Below are 14,222 nucleotides of genomic sequence, written 5' to 3'. Positions count from 1 at the left end.
ATAAACTTCATGACTGCTCCACGGGATAACCCACTTCAATTACCTGTTCACAGCAGGGGGGATCCTAGCTGAATAGGGGTCATGTGGAGTGCTCTGCTCTAGTTTTCTTAAATTTATGATGAAGCAATGATTAAACCTCAATATGAGGCTGCATGGATTTTGGTCCCATTTTGCCATTACATCTATGGCAGTTATAAACTAAATTCTTTTCTAAACACTGTTGTGATTTTACTTCGGGTAGCCAAACATGTTAGGAAGACAATACTGGACATAGGGAGGTCAGAAAGAAATATATTGCATAGATGCTGATTAAAGGTGACTTTACCACACTTTAACGTTATAACTACAGGATATACAATTAAAACCAGTTCATTAAACAACTGCACATAATCCGACTTGTTTCTCCGGTCCATACTGACAGACATTCACACCTGAGTTTTAAACTTTACAATAAATTATAGGTAGGAAATTATGTATATTAAAAAAAAAGTTTTTAGTTTAGAAAACAATGTATATTAATCTCGATGTTTACACCATCAAGGGTTAATGTATTTAGCTTTTAAATAAATTCCGTCTCCTTTTGCGATAGCTTTCTAAATACTACCAAGTCTCTAATCTCCTTTTATATGACAAATTGCCATTATGCCATCTGGATTGTAAAAGTGGACTTCAGATCTTTCTCAATGTTCCTGATGTGTTAATTTACTCTCGAGTTAAATTGTCTTTCTGTTCTGCCAAGGTATTGATAACTGCACTATAGAAAGAGATTGGAGAGGAGGTGAATAATTAGAAAATGATCACAAAAGGAGACTGAATATTAAAGAAATAATAAAATTAGATAAAACACCCTTTGTTATAATCACCACGTGTAATTGTAGATTATTTCATAATTAGATACCGTACTTTTTCATATATTTTCTTTTTTATTTAGTTTTTATTTTATTTCTTGCTGTATAGAACTACTCTATGAATCCTGACCTGGATATAATTAATTGTAAGGATTAAACATCAGGTGTGGAAGTCTTTGGACCCTTGAGAAAGCTCAATGAGGTGAAACATGTCAGGATATGCGCAATTGTAGCTTTATTTGATTAACTGGTGTTAATTATACATCCTATAAGTAAAACATTAAAGTGGGAGAAAGTAACTTTTGTCAAAGATTTAAGAAGCAGATTTCTTTCCGTCCTCCCAATGTCCAGTGTCCTCTTCCTATTTTCTACATATAGCTATCCAAATAAAAATTGCAACAGTGTTTGGAGAATTGTTGGATTTGTAACTTTGAGAACTCGCCTCTTCTGAAATTAAATGGCTTCCGTAGGAGTAGTTTAGAGACAAAAGCGCATCCACTCTATGGTATCATTCTGAATTAGGAGAGGAATCATTACTTACAGTCCGGAACAGCAAGAAAAGACACTCGGCTGAAGCCAAAGTACTGCTTTTGACAAGAAGTGGTAAGAAAATGTGGAAAGAGTTTATTGCTGTACTGTATAGACTATTACTAACTGGATTGCTTGATATGCTGTCCAACACCGACTCTAAAGGCCCTTTTACATTTAGCGATGCACCAGCGATCCCGACCACGATACGACCCGGTCAGGATCGCTGGTGCATCGCTAAATGATCGCTAGTGAGCTCCCACACAGGCAGATCTCACAGCGGTGCAGCAGCGATACAGCGGACAATACCTTTCAGACGCAGCGATCCTGACATCCTCCCGCCCGCCTCCACAAGTCGCCACAGTAAGCGTGCGACGAGAAATGGAGCAGGCCGATCTCGCGCGATCAACAGAAAGCGGGGGGGCCGGTCGGAGGTAAGTATCACACATAGCGATATCGCTGCTGCGTCACCAAATCGGTAATGCTTTAGCGATATTGCTAGCGATATCGCTATGTGTAAAACCCCCTTAAGCCTACTATTGTACGGTTCTTTAATCTGTCTTTCACTGCAGTTTGAGAGGTAGTGGGGGCTTGTTTGAGATTCCTCACCTCAGCTCTCTCTTTATGCGAAGGCTCAGTGGGAAGTTCTTAAGCAGTCGGATGCGCTGTGCTCCTGATGTTTTCCGCAGTTCTGACACCAGCAATCTTTGATGTTCTAGTAAAAAGATTTTACTGGTTATAGGTTTAGGCAGCATGGTGGTTATCACTGTTGCTTTTGCAGCGCTGGGGTCCTAGGTTCAAATTCCACCAAGGACAACATCTGCAAGGAGTTTTTAGGTCCTCTCAGTGTTTGCGTGGGTCTACTCCGGCTTCCTACCACTCTCCAAAGATATAGTGTTAGGGAATTTAGATTGTGAGCCCCAATGGGAACAGTGATGATAATTTATAATACGATGTTGCTAAATAAGCAAGTGTGGGAACTCGCGTTTCCTGGCACACGTGAGATTGTTACGTCACACGAGCCCTGCGCCCAAATTAGTGCCGGCTTCACTCTCCCCGCCCTCCTAATGAACATCAACAGGAAGCGATGGCTGCTCTCTGTTTTCCTCTTGATGATCTACTTGTCTGAATGTGGAGACAAGGATGTCGGCACTGACTGGACACGGCTTGTATGACATAACAACCTCCCACGAGCCCCGGGAACGTGAATGGCAATGTTGCTGGAATGGCACCGGTACGGAAGGAGAATATAAGTGGTTATATTTTAACGGGGCCATACATGAGGAATGAGAAGGGGTTGTCCAAGGAGTGGACAACCCCTTTAACACAATATTTTCCTTAAATACTCTGTATGCCCTTACTGATCTAGGAGACAAAAAAAAAAAATTCTATTCAGTAATCCAATCTGCCAAAAAGAGGTCAAATAACATTCACTTGGAAAATAGTTAATTGTGATAATTGGCCAATCTAATATTCCTTAACACAGAAAAAACGTACTGTAATTTCAATTCAACCTGGTTAAATTTTAAAAACATCATGGTTAATGAGAAGAATATACTGTACTTGTGTGAGGAGCCAAAAGATTTCTCCGGAAAAAACGTATAGATTGTGTTATACCTGGTCCAGGTTGGTGTTGCTCATTTTCTATAGCCGAATCCTTACCTTCTTCGGCTTCTGCAGATGCATCCCGCTGCCTTATGCTGGGTCTAGCACATCGTTCCATAGTGTACAAAGATGGACGCTTCTTGGACTGTCGTTTCCTCACAGTGCGGTTATAATACTCTGAAAGCATACCCCCTCGACAGCGCCCTTTAGAAACAATTTTGGGGGAGAAGAAAAAAAACCATTTAATATTCATCGCATATGAAGGAAAGTTACAGGCAAAACATATGAAAAATAATTATGCAGTGCTCACAAGATCTACCCAAATTATCAAGTCAGCATTTTATGCATTACTGATAAGCCATTCTACTAGTCTCTGGTGACAGAGCTCTCTATAACTAGATTATTCCCAGAGCTCTTCTGGTTTCCCAAACCCGGTACATAATAATCTTAAAGGGGCTGTCCAGTTTTGTTTTTTTTGTTCACCTGTTCATCTCATCTCAGAAGCTTCTTTTTTGGTGGGCACACCATGTGACTGCTGCAGCTAATTAATGGCTGTCAAACTGAACTGCAGCCATTGATTGATTGCAGCAATAACATATTTGTGTGACCAGAATCTCAAGCATTGGACCATTCTTTGTTCACTTTGCTGTAGCTAGGTTTAAGACCTATAGCCACGTGGCCTCTACAGATGGAGCAGCCATCTCAACTCTACGGTACAAATAAGCACATAAAGCTTCTCATGTACTTCTTTCAAACCGCTTACTCAGCCACCATTGTGGAATACTTTGTAGTGATAGTGCTTACAGGCTCATGGCTGACAACATTAGCCCTTATATGTGCCTGACTCATGTACTGGAACCCCACTGGCAGTCACATGGACGATTAGGACAGGTAAAAACAAAGCACCTTATTACACAACAGCTCTCCTCCACCAAATTTCCCTCACTTCTCTCTGTCCCTACCAATGCCTACGGCCTGATTTTTTCTAACTCTCCGTCTATGTGTAGTGTCAAAGTTAACTCTCCAGCAGTCTTGTATCCTATCTTCTGATCACAGGCCACCAAGGCTCTGATTCATTAAAGTGTTTATGTCACAAAACTGTTGTAGACACGGTTATCTGGTTAGGGCCCCACTCTGATGTGTTTTGACACCTAAGTGCCAAACCCCTAGCTAGATCTCTAAATATATGTATTAGTTCATGCATCTATTTTATTTTTTTCTATTCACTAAATGTATGCAGTGGCATTCTGCTATTTCTTATTCTATGCAACAGGTTTTTTTTCCAGTTGTTATAGGGTTTTAATTTGGTATACAGCTGAGTAAAAAAAAAAAAAAAAAGAGAAAAAAAAAAAAAACCTTAAATTTCTTTCCATTGCGCCTTAGCTAAAAATAATATTTTTTCCCTTCTCCAACATGGCTGAAGGACACATCTTACACCGTTATGCGTACTTTGAGAAAATTGGAGGTCGGCACCACCAAACGTCACTTCGGAGACACACTTCACTGATGTCGGCTGGGCTGGTAGGATTGAGCCAGTGCTCCAGGCCTTGTAAAGAATTTGCCACTTCTTTCAGTAGGTGTGCAACAGTGTGAAAAATTACTCTGGTCCCCAAATGAAGTACTTTAGTCTCCAACTAAAGTAATTTACGCCACTTTTGGTGTAAATTATGATTCATTTGTCAGTCAGCACTTGGCCATGTTACCTTGTATCTGAGCAGTGCCAGCTTCTTGAAAATTTGGCATGTACACTCTGTCATATTAGCACTGTGGCTCAGTGGTTAGCACGGCAGCCTTGCAGTGCTGGGGTCCTGGGTTCAAATCCCACCAAGGACAACATCGGCAAGTAGCTTGTATGTCCTCCCCGTGTTTGTGTGGGTTTTCTCCGGGTACTCCGGTTTCCTCCCACATTCCAAAAATATACATATGGAGTTTAGATTGGGACCCCCATCAGGGACTGTGATGATAATGTGTGTAAAGCGCTGGGGAATAAGATAGTGCTATATAAGCAACGCATAATAATAAATAGCTGTTGTTGAACATGAATATGGTTGTGCAATGTGTAAAGAGAATAAGGAAGATCACAAATAACAGATATGACTTCCTCCAGCTGCTGGCTTACAATATGTAAGCTTGTTGTCAAAGTACTCGAGAATATGAAAATACCAAGGAAATTGTTTTCTCTGCAAAACTATGAGTGTTTGGTAAAGCGTGTGGCTATTTATATAATGGAAAGTAGTGAGGTCTCTGAATCCAGTAAGTATGTTGGGGAAAGACCATTTAGCGCATGAAAAGCTGGGCTTGTAACTGAGGTTTACAAATGTCTACACCTAGTGTAGAGAGCAAGTCAGAGCCTAGGAAGATACGGGAGCTTGCTGCAATAAGCCTGGCCTACAGCTAAGATGGACAGGTATTTATTTTTATAAATCAGCTGCTATCCAGTGCTCTCATGTCTCTATACTCTTTTGCTTCCTCCCATGCCCAGGAGCTGTGGTATGATCAGACCATGTTACTGTACGGTGAGACACGGCCATTACACAATACACAACAGGGGCTCTTTTAAAAGATTATCTCAGCACAGTAATATTTTATTTAAACACATGCAATTGTGGAAGGTATTATTAATCCAAGATGTATTGATTAAAATAAACTTTGTTTGAGGGGAAAAAACCCTTTAATGTAACGAAACTGACATGATGAGGACAGACAACAACAAATACCAAAAACCACTACACACAAAACCAAAATCAGATATAGGGAAATCAGTTGGGCATCGCAATGATAAAAAAAGTAACAAATAGTTATTAAGTAACCAAATTTTGTTTTCATCAGACCACTAGCCACAAAACCAATCTAGCTACGGTGATATACTCTGAATATTGCAGTTAGCGAAAAAACAATGCAATAAAGTTGTGGGAAAAAAAAACAACACTAGCAAAAAAACAACAATATCCAACATATAGTCAAAAGGTTCTGTTTGCATACACAGCAGGGCTCGTAAGGGAAGTTTGGTATTTGGCTGGAAGATTGCAGACACCATGTCTAAGGGCCCCGTTACACATAACGATGTCCCAGTGATCCCACCAACGATCCGACATGGATGGGATTGCTGGGACATCGTTAGGCTGCTCGCTGGTGAGCTGTCACATAGACAGCCCCTCCAGCGATCAGGACCAGCGAGCAAGCTGGTTTCTAATGTAAACATCGGGTATCCAGGAGCCGCGCGGCTCCTGGATACCTGCTGTTTACATTAGAAACCAGCGTCGCTGATCGCTGGTCTCTTGCTGCCACACGCAGCGATGCATGCTGGCCAGTGGTAGACCAGCAATCAAAAAACGGTCCAGGCCGATCGAGCACGATCAGGGATACCCGGCAGGGGGGCCGGTCGCTGATCCCCGTCACACACAGCAATCTCGATTGGCGAGATCGCTGTGGCGTCACAAAATCAGCGATCTCGCTAGTGAGATCGCTGTGTGTGACGGGGCCTTAATTTGCAGAGCCCCTTAGGGACCAAAACAGCAGAAACCAACACAAGTAACCCCATTTTGGAGACCAGACCCATCAAGGAATTCATCTAGGGGTGTGTTGAGCTTGTTGTACCTGTAGGTGCTTCACAGAACTTTTCAAAATTTGGATGTGAAAACAAAAACTTAAGTTTTTTCCTGCTACAATGTTTTTTTTTTTAGCCCACATTCGTAATCTTTACAATGGACAATAGGAAACAGGCCCCATAATTTGTTTTGCAATTTCTACCGGACACAAAGATACCCTATATGATGGTCAAAAACTGCTGGCGGAGCACCATTTGATTTTTGGTGCGTAAATTTGCCTAGAATAAATTTTGAATGCCATGTTACATTTGCAGAGACCCTTAGGTACCAAAACAGCAGAAATCCCTTACAAGTTAACCTATTTTGGAAACTAGACCTCTCAAGGAACTGACCTAGGGGTGTATTGGGCATTTTTAACATACAGTACAGACCAAAAGTTTGGACACACCTTCTTATTCAAAGTGTTTTCTTTATTTTCATGACTATGAAAATTGCAGATTCACTCTGAAGGCATCAAAACTATGAATTAACACATGTGGAATTATATAATTAACAGAAAAGTGTGAAACAACTGAAAATATGTCTTATATTCTAGGTTCTTCAAAGTAGCCACCTATTGCTTTGATTACTGCTTTACTGGTTGGAATTCAACTGACACTGGAATGGAATGGCTGTCAGACACGTAGAGAAGCTGATTTTTATAAAACTGTGCAGTATATATACAACTCTGGCAAAAATTAAGAGACCACTTCCAAATGTTCAGTTTGTCTGATTTTTCTCTTTATAGGTATATTTTTGAGTAAAATGTTCTTTTAGTCTACAAACTTCTAACAACATGTCCCTGAATTTCCAAGCAATAAATTTAGGGTTTTTTTCTGAAAATGAGAAATTATCAAAATTAAAAAGAAAAAAACCTGCTTTTTCTTTATTTTCATGACTATGAAAATTGTAGATTCACTCTGACACCATCAAAACTGTGAAATTACACATGTGGAATTATATAATTAACAAAAAAAGTGTGAACCAACTGAAAATATGTCTTATATTCTAGGTTCTTCAAAGTAGCCACCTTTTGCTTTGATTACTGCTTTGCACACTCTTGGCATTCTCTTGATGAGCTTCAAGAGGTAGTCACCGGAAATGGTCTTCCAACAGTCTTGAAGGAGTTCCCAGAGATGCTAAGCACTTGTTAGCCCTTTTGCCTTCACAGTCCAGCTCACCCCAAACCATCTCGATTGGGCTCAAGTCTGATGACTGTGGAGGCCAGGTCATCTGGCGTAGCACCCTATCACTCTCCTTCTTGGTCAAATAGCCCTTACACAGCCTGGAGGTGTGTTTGGGGTCATTGTCCTGTTGAAAAATAAATGATGGTCCAACTAAACGCAAACCGGATGGAATAGCATGCCGCTGCAAGATGCTGTGGTAGCCATGCTGGTTCAGTATGCCTTCAATTTTGAATAAATCATCAACAGTGTCACCAGCAAAGCACCCCCACACCATCACACCTCCTCCTCAATGCTTCACGGTGGAAACCAGGCATGTAGAGTCCATCCGTTCATCTTTTCTGCGTCACACAAAGACACGGTGGTTGGAACCAAAGATCTCAAATTTGGACTCATCAGACCAAAGCACAGATTTCCACTGGTCTAATGTCCATTCCTTGTGCTCTTTAGCCCAAACAAGTCTCTTCTGCTTGTTGCCTGTCCTTAGCAGTGGTTTCCTAGCACCTATTTTACCATGAAGGCCTGCTCCACAAAGTCTCCTCTTAACAGTTGTTGTAGAGATGTGTCTGCTGCTAGAACTGTGTGGCATTGACCTGGTCTCTAATCTGAGCTGCTGTTAACCTGCGATTTCTGAGGCTGGTGACTCGGATGAACGTATCCTCCGCAGCAGAGGTAACTCTTGGTATTCCTTTCCTGGGGCGGTCCTCATGTGAGCCAGTTTCTTTGTAGCACTTGATGGTTTTTGCCACTGCACTTGGGGACACTTTCAAAGTTTTCCCAATTTTTCAGACTGACTGACCTTCATTTCTTAAAGTAATGATGGCCACTTGTTTTTCTTTACTTAGAATTTGTATTATGGCAAGAAAAAAGCAGCTAACAGTATATTCAGTAGGACTATCAGCTGTGTATCCACCAGACTTCTGCACAACACAACTGATGGTCCCAACCCCATTTATAAGGAAAGAAATCCCACTTATTAAACCTGAGAGGGCACACCTGTGAAGTGAAAACCATTTCCAGTGACAACCTTTTGAAGCTCATCAAGAGAATGCCAAGAGTGTGCAAAGCAGTAATCAAAGCAAAAGGTGGCTACTTTGAAGAACCTAGAATATAAGACATACAGTATTTTCAGTTGTTTCACACTTTTTTGTTAATTATATAATTCCGCATGTGTTAATTCATAGTTTTGATGCCTTCAGAGTAAATAGCTTAGTTACTCACCGATAACGGTGTTTCTCGGAACCCATGACAGCACCACGGAGAGAGGGGATCCGCCCTTCAGGGACAGTAACCTACAGATAAAAAGGGCGGTACCTCTCCTCCGCCTTCAGTTGGTTACAGATCATCAGAGGGTCTCCAGGTTAGTTAAACAACAGAAATATATGCACAACATTATAGTATCACTTATTTATCAGAAGCACTGTGCCTAAACGGAAACACTCTACGAACAGTAAAACGTGCTCCCCACACTCGTGAAGGGGAGGGCAATAAGCGGGAGCTGTCATGGGTTCTGAGAAACACCGTTATCGGTGAGTAACTAAGCTATTCTCTCTCACCCAAGACAGCACCACGGAGAGAATTACAGAGATTGGTAGCTTAGGACCACCGCCTGAAGGACCCTTCTCCCGAAAGTCAGGTCAGACGTAGAGGCTAGATCTAATCGATAGTGTTTGAAAAAGGTTGAAGGTGATGACCAGGTAGCCGCCTTACAGATTTGTTCTATCGATACCTCAGATCTTTCAGCCCATGAGGTCGCCACTGCTCTTGTGGAATGGGCTCTCAACCCTTCCGGGATGGTATTTCCACTGGATGAATATGCCAGGTCAATCACATCCCTTATCCACCTTGCCAGGGTACTCTTAGATGCTTTGAGCCCCTTCCGAGGTCCCTGGAAATACACAAAGAGAGAGCCTTCCTTCCTATATTTTTTGGTGGTCTCTAGATAGTGTACTAGGCACCTCTTCACAGCTAAGGTGCGGAATTTTTCTTCTCCCTTATTTTTACGATTTGGGCAGAAGGAAGGAAGGACTACCTCTTGGGACCTATGAAAATGTGATGACCCTTTAGGTAGATAGGCCAGGTCAGGTTTTAAAATGACTATCCTCTAGAATTTTTGTAAAAGGTGGCCCTGCTGATAAAGCTTGAATATCGCTCACCCTGCGAGCTGATGTTAGTGCACTGTTTTTAATGACAGGATTCTTAGGGATGCCGAGTGAATAGGTTCGAACGGAGGGCCTGTCAGTGTGGACAGTACAAGATTCAGGTCCCATGACGGTAATCTTTGACTCGCTATTGGCCTAGATCTGGTTGCGGCATTAATAAATCGTGCCACCCAAGGGTTACCTGCCACATCATGGTTATAAAGGGCGCCCAAAGCAGCTACTTGTACCTTTAATGTGTTGACCGCCAGACCCTGGTCTAAGTCCCTTTGTAGGAATTCTAGAATCTTATCAATGTGAACCCCGTCCTGAACCTTTACCCCGGAAGTGGATAAGAATTTTTTCCACGTTCTCCCATAAGCTCTCATCGTAACCAGTTTTCTACTTTTTTGTAATGTAGTTATCAGGTTCTTTGAAAATCCTCTGTCTCTCATCAGCGCCCTCTCAAATTCCATGCTGTTAAATGGAGGTTCCCTGCCTGAGGGTGTAACACTGGGCCCTGCGATAGCAGGTCAGGGATATCCGGTAGGATCCATGGGTCGGTTACCGAGAGCATTCTTAGCCAGGAGAACCAGGTTCTTTTGGGCCAGAAGGGGGCTATTAATATCATTCTTGCCTCGTCCTCCCTGACTTTCCTTAGGACTGCTGGAATAAGCATGATCGGGGGAAAGGCATATGTTAGGCTGTGTGTCCATGGAAGCATAAATGCGTCTAGAGCTAGAGGATTCCCCCTGGGGTCTAGGGAGCAGAAAGTTTCCACTTTTTTGTTTATGAAGTTGGCGAACAGATCCATGTCCGGGGCCCCCCACATTTTTACCATCTGCCAAAAACGGACCACTTTAGGACCCATTCCCCTTGCCGTAATTGGGTGCGGCTCAGAAAGTCTGCCCTTTGATTCTCCGTGCCTCTGATGTGTATTGCTGGCAGAGATAGCACGTTTGCCTCTGCTAGTTTGAGGGCTCTGGAGGATGTGTCCATTAGGGCTCGGGACCTGGTTCCACCCTGATGATTTATATAGGCCACTGTGACTCGATTGTCCGAAAATGTGCGGACATGATGATTCTGGAGCAGGGGTAGGAAGTGTGTTAACGCGTAGCCCACTGCTAAGAGCTCTTTCTGGTTTGAGGAGACTTCTAATTCTTGACCTCCCCACGCACCCTAAGCCACCTCGTTGTTCATGTGTGCTCCCCATCCTGTGGGACTGGTGTCTGTGGTAACTATGTGTGTTATTTTTGTTACCCAGGGTATCCCTTTGGAAAGATTGTCTTGGATTCTCCACCAAGCTAGGGAATGAATAGTTTTTGAATTTAGGCTAATACGACCCTCTAGGTGTCCCCCTACTGCTGACTGGTTGGCTAATACGTCCCACTGGAGATCTCTCGTGTGTATCTGAGCCCATTGGACTGCTGGCAGGCAGGCGGAGAGAGAACCCATCAGTGACAGCTTTCCTTAACGTCATGGAGGAATTTTGGATTGCTCTTGTTATAATTTGAGCGATTTTTTCCCTCCTGCGGTGTGGGAGGTGGCACTCTTGAATGTTTGAGTCCAGTGTTAGACCCAAGAATTCCTGTACTCTGCTGGGCTCCAATCTTGATTGTTTCAGATTTAGGAGCCAGCCCAGACCCTGTAGAGTGTCCATCACCCTGTCCCTTTGTTCCCGGCATTTTTGAGCCAAGCTGCTTGCTATTAAAAAATCATCTAGATACAGGATTATTATTATGTCTTGCTCCCTTATATGGGACATCATTTCCGCTACTATTTTGTTAAATACCTGTGGAGCTAAAGATATTCCGAACGGCAAGGCTCTGTACTGGAATTCTTTTACCTTGCCCTTTATTGAGACGGCTAACCCGAGATATTTTCTGGAGTCTTTGTGAATGGAGACGTTATAATAGGCGTCGCTGAGATCTAACACCGTCATGAAGCAGTTCGGGAACAGGATTTTGGTGGTGGACCTGATCGACTCCATTTTGAAGCTTTGATTCCTGACGTACCTGTTTAATTTTTTTAAATTTATGATCGTCCGAAAAGTGCCGTCTGGTTTGGTCACCAGGAAAAGAGGGGAGTAGAACCCTCTGCCCATTTCTTGCAGGGGAACCTCCTGGAGGACTCCTTTTTCTACCAGGCTTAGGACCTCGCTTTCTAGGGCTTCCTGCTTTTGCGTACTGGATCTCAGCGGAGTCATTACATACTTTTGAGGTGGGAGAGAGAGAAAGTCTATTCTTATGCCCTCCTGGATTAGGTTTACTATCCATGGGTAGTTGGAGATTCTCTTCCAGGCTGGAAGGAAAAGGGTTAACCTTCCCCCCACCCTGGGTAAACTGTCACTTAGAGGGCTTATTGTCTCGGGACGAGTTACCAAAGAGGAACCCTCTCTCTCTTCTTCTGTCATCCCACTTTTGTTCCCTTGGTGGTATCCTCTGAAAAAAACTTTCTATTCCAAAAGGGCCTTTTAAACGCTGCAGGCCCCAAATTTGGGAACCCTTTCTTCTTGTCCCCCGCTTTCTGGAGGATGTCAATTAAACCACTCCCCAAAAAGGAATTTCCATTCGCAGGGGATTGAACACAATTTCATTTTGGTCTGTAGGTCCCCTGGCCAACTTTTGAGCCATAGTGTTCTCCGGGCTGCATTTGAGAGTGCTGCTGCTTTGGACGATAACTGGACTGAATCGGCCGATGAGTCCGCTAAGAAGGCAGCCGCTCCCCTTATTACTGGGATAGAGTCTAGGATTTTATCCCTTGGTGTCCATTCCCTTAGTTGCTTTTCAAGTTGGTCCACCCATACCATTAGGGCTCTTGAGGTATATGTCACTACTGTGGCTGGCCTGAGATTACCTCCTGCTGACTCCCATGCCCCTTTAAGAAAGGTATCTGCCTTTTTATCTAGGGGATCCCTGAGGGTGCCCATGTCCTCAAAGGGAAGGGCAAATTTCTTTGAGGCCTTTGCGACAGCTACGTCGAGCTTCGGGGCTTTATCCCAAGATGTAGATGCCTTTTCCTCAAAGGGATATTTTCTTTTAGGAGAAGGGACAGTAGTGTTTTTCCTGTCCGGTTTGTCCCATTCTTTTTTGATTAGGCCCTGAACATTTTCATTTAGCAGGAACACTTTCCGCTTTTTCTGGCCTAGTCCCCCGAACATTATGTCCTGGACTGTTTTATCGGGCCTAGGGTCCAACACCCCCATGGTAGACCTTACCGCTTTTACTAGTTTGTCTTCCTTTTCTAGGGTAAAGCAGTGACGCCCCTCTGTTTCCTCGTCCAAGGATGAGGAACCGGATTCTGAGGTTTAAGACGTGATTTCTCCCGACGTCGAAGAGTCCTACTGGGAAGTCACTATTGTGTCTTTCTTTTTTGTTTTGTCCTTGTGCTTAAGGGATGTAAGGGCACTCTGAACCTCCGATTTGATTGCGGCTCTTAGGTCAGAGGCGAAATCCGGGGTTTCCTGACAGAGGACTTCTTTTTTACAAGACTCACAGAGTATTTTCTCCCATGATATAGGTAGGGGTCTAGTACAAGTGGGGCATTCCCTGTTCTTTTTCCCCTTCTTTCCCTAGTAAGGGAAAGGAATTCTATTACAATGGTGAACATTCACGAAGATCTCTCACCCAAAAGTAAGCGGCTGCAGGTACCGATTCGAGAGATGGAGTCAGGTCCTGTACAGGCTGATCTCCTGGTGGCGATTTGCTCCTTGCAGATGACGTGCTGCGCTGCGTGGAGTGACTTCTGGAACGGCCATTCCTGTCTCGTTCCTTTTGGCGATGATGGTGGTGGTGGTGCTGCTGCTGCTTAAGCTGCTGCCTGGCTTGCTGCTCCTGTTGCTGGTCGCTATCCCCCATTGCTCAGGATCGCTTCCAGCCAGGAGTGTTTCTAGCCCCACCATTTTAAATTTCCCGGCGTGTGAAGTCACCGCTCCCATCCTGCACCGCGTCTGCCGGGGAGAGTGCTCCTGCGCATGCGCCGGTTCCCGGAAGTCGGTTTCTATTTCTGGGGCAGCGGCCATCTTGGTACACCTCTGTACCATGGCGCTGCTCGCATGTTTACCGGGTCCCTGCGAGCCCCAACCTCCTTTCCGGAGCGGCGGCTCCGACCGACGTCTCTCCCCCGCTCACCTGGCAGCCCGCATCAGCCCCAGCGGTGGCGGCTTCGGGCACCGCACCCGCCGTGGCAGGGGCCTCCCCGCTGCCATGCATCAGTCAGGTCGGCCCCGGATTTCCAAGAACACACAGGTACTGCCGTCCTGTGAGTCAACTGTCAGGGACAGGAACCCAACTGAAGGCGGAGGAGAGGTACCGCCCTTTTTATCTTTAGGTT

The 14,222-nt window shown here is 44.0% G+C and overlaps 1 protein-coding gene across 5 annotated transcripts in view; it reads right to left on the bottom strand.

The window, feature by feature from the left end:
• TMC6 (transmembrane channel like 6) overlaps nucleotides 1–14,222 on the bottom strand; it is a 152,643-nt gene that overhangs the window by 55,348 nt on the left and 83,073 nt on the right. For all 5 annotated transcript variants that reach the window (XM_073588181.1, XM_073588177.1, XM_073588179.1 and 2 more), the window contains 2 exons: nucleotides 3,039–3,185; nucleotides 1,986–2,091 (listed from right to left, as the gene is read on the bottom strand). In XM_073588181.1, coding sequence (XP_073444282.1) covers nucleotides 1,986–2,091; nucleotides 3,039–3,185 — 253 coding nt within the window. The remainder of the gene's footprint in view (nucleotides 1–1,985; nucleotides 2,092–3,038; nucleotides 3,186–14,222) is intronic.

Source organism: Dendrobates tinctorius, unplaced genomic scaffold (genome assembly GCF_039654945.1).
Source record: "Dendrobates tinctorius isolate UK_male_01 unplaced genomic scaffold, ASM3965494v1 ptg000103l, whole genome shotgun sequence".
Lineage (NCBI taxonomy): Eukaryota > Metazoa > Chordata > Amphibia > Anura > Dendrobatidae > Dendrobates > Dendrobates tinctorius.
Note: the sequence above shows the minus strand (reverse complement) of the source record. Positions and strands in the feature narration are given on the sequence as shown.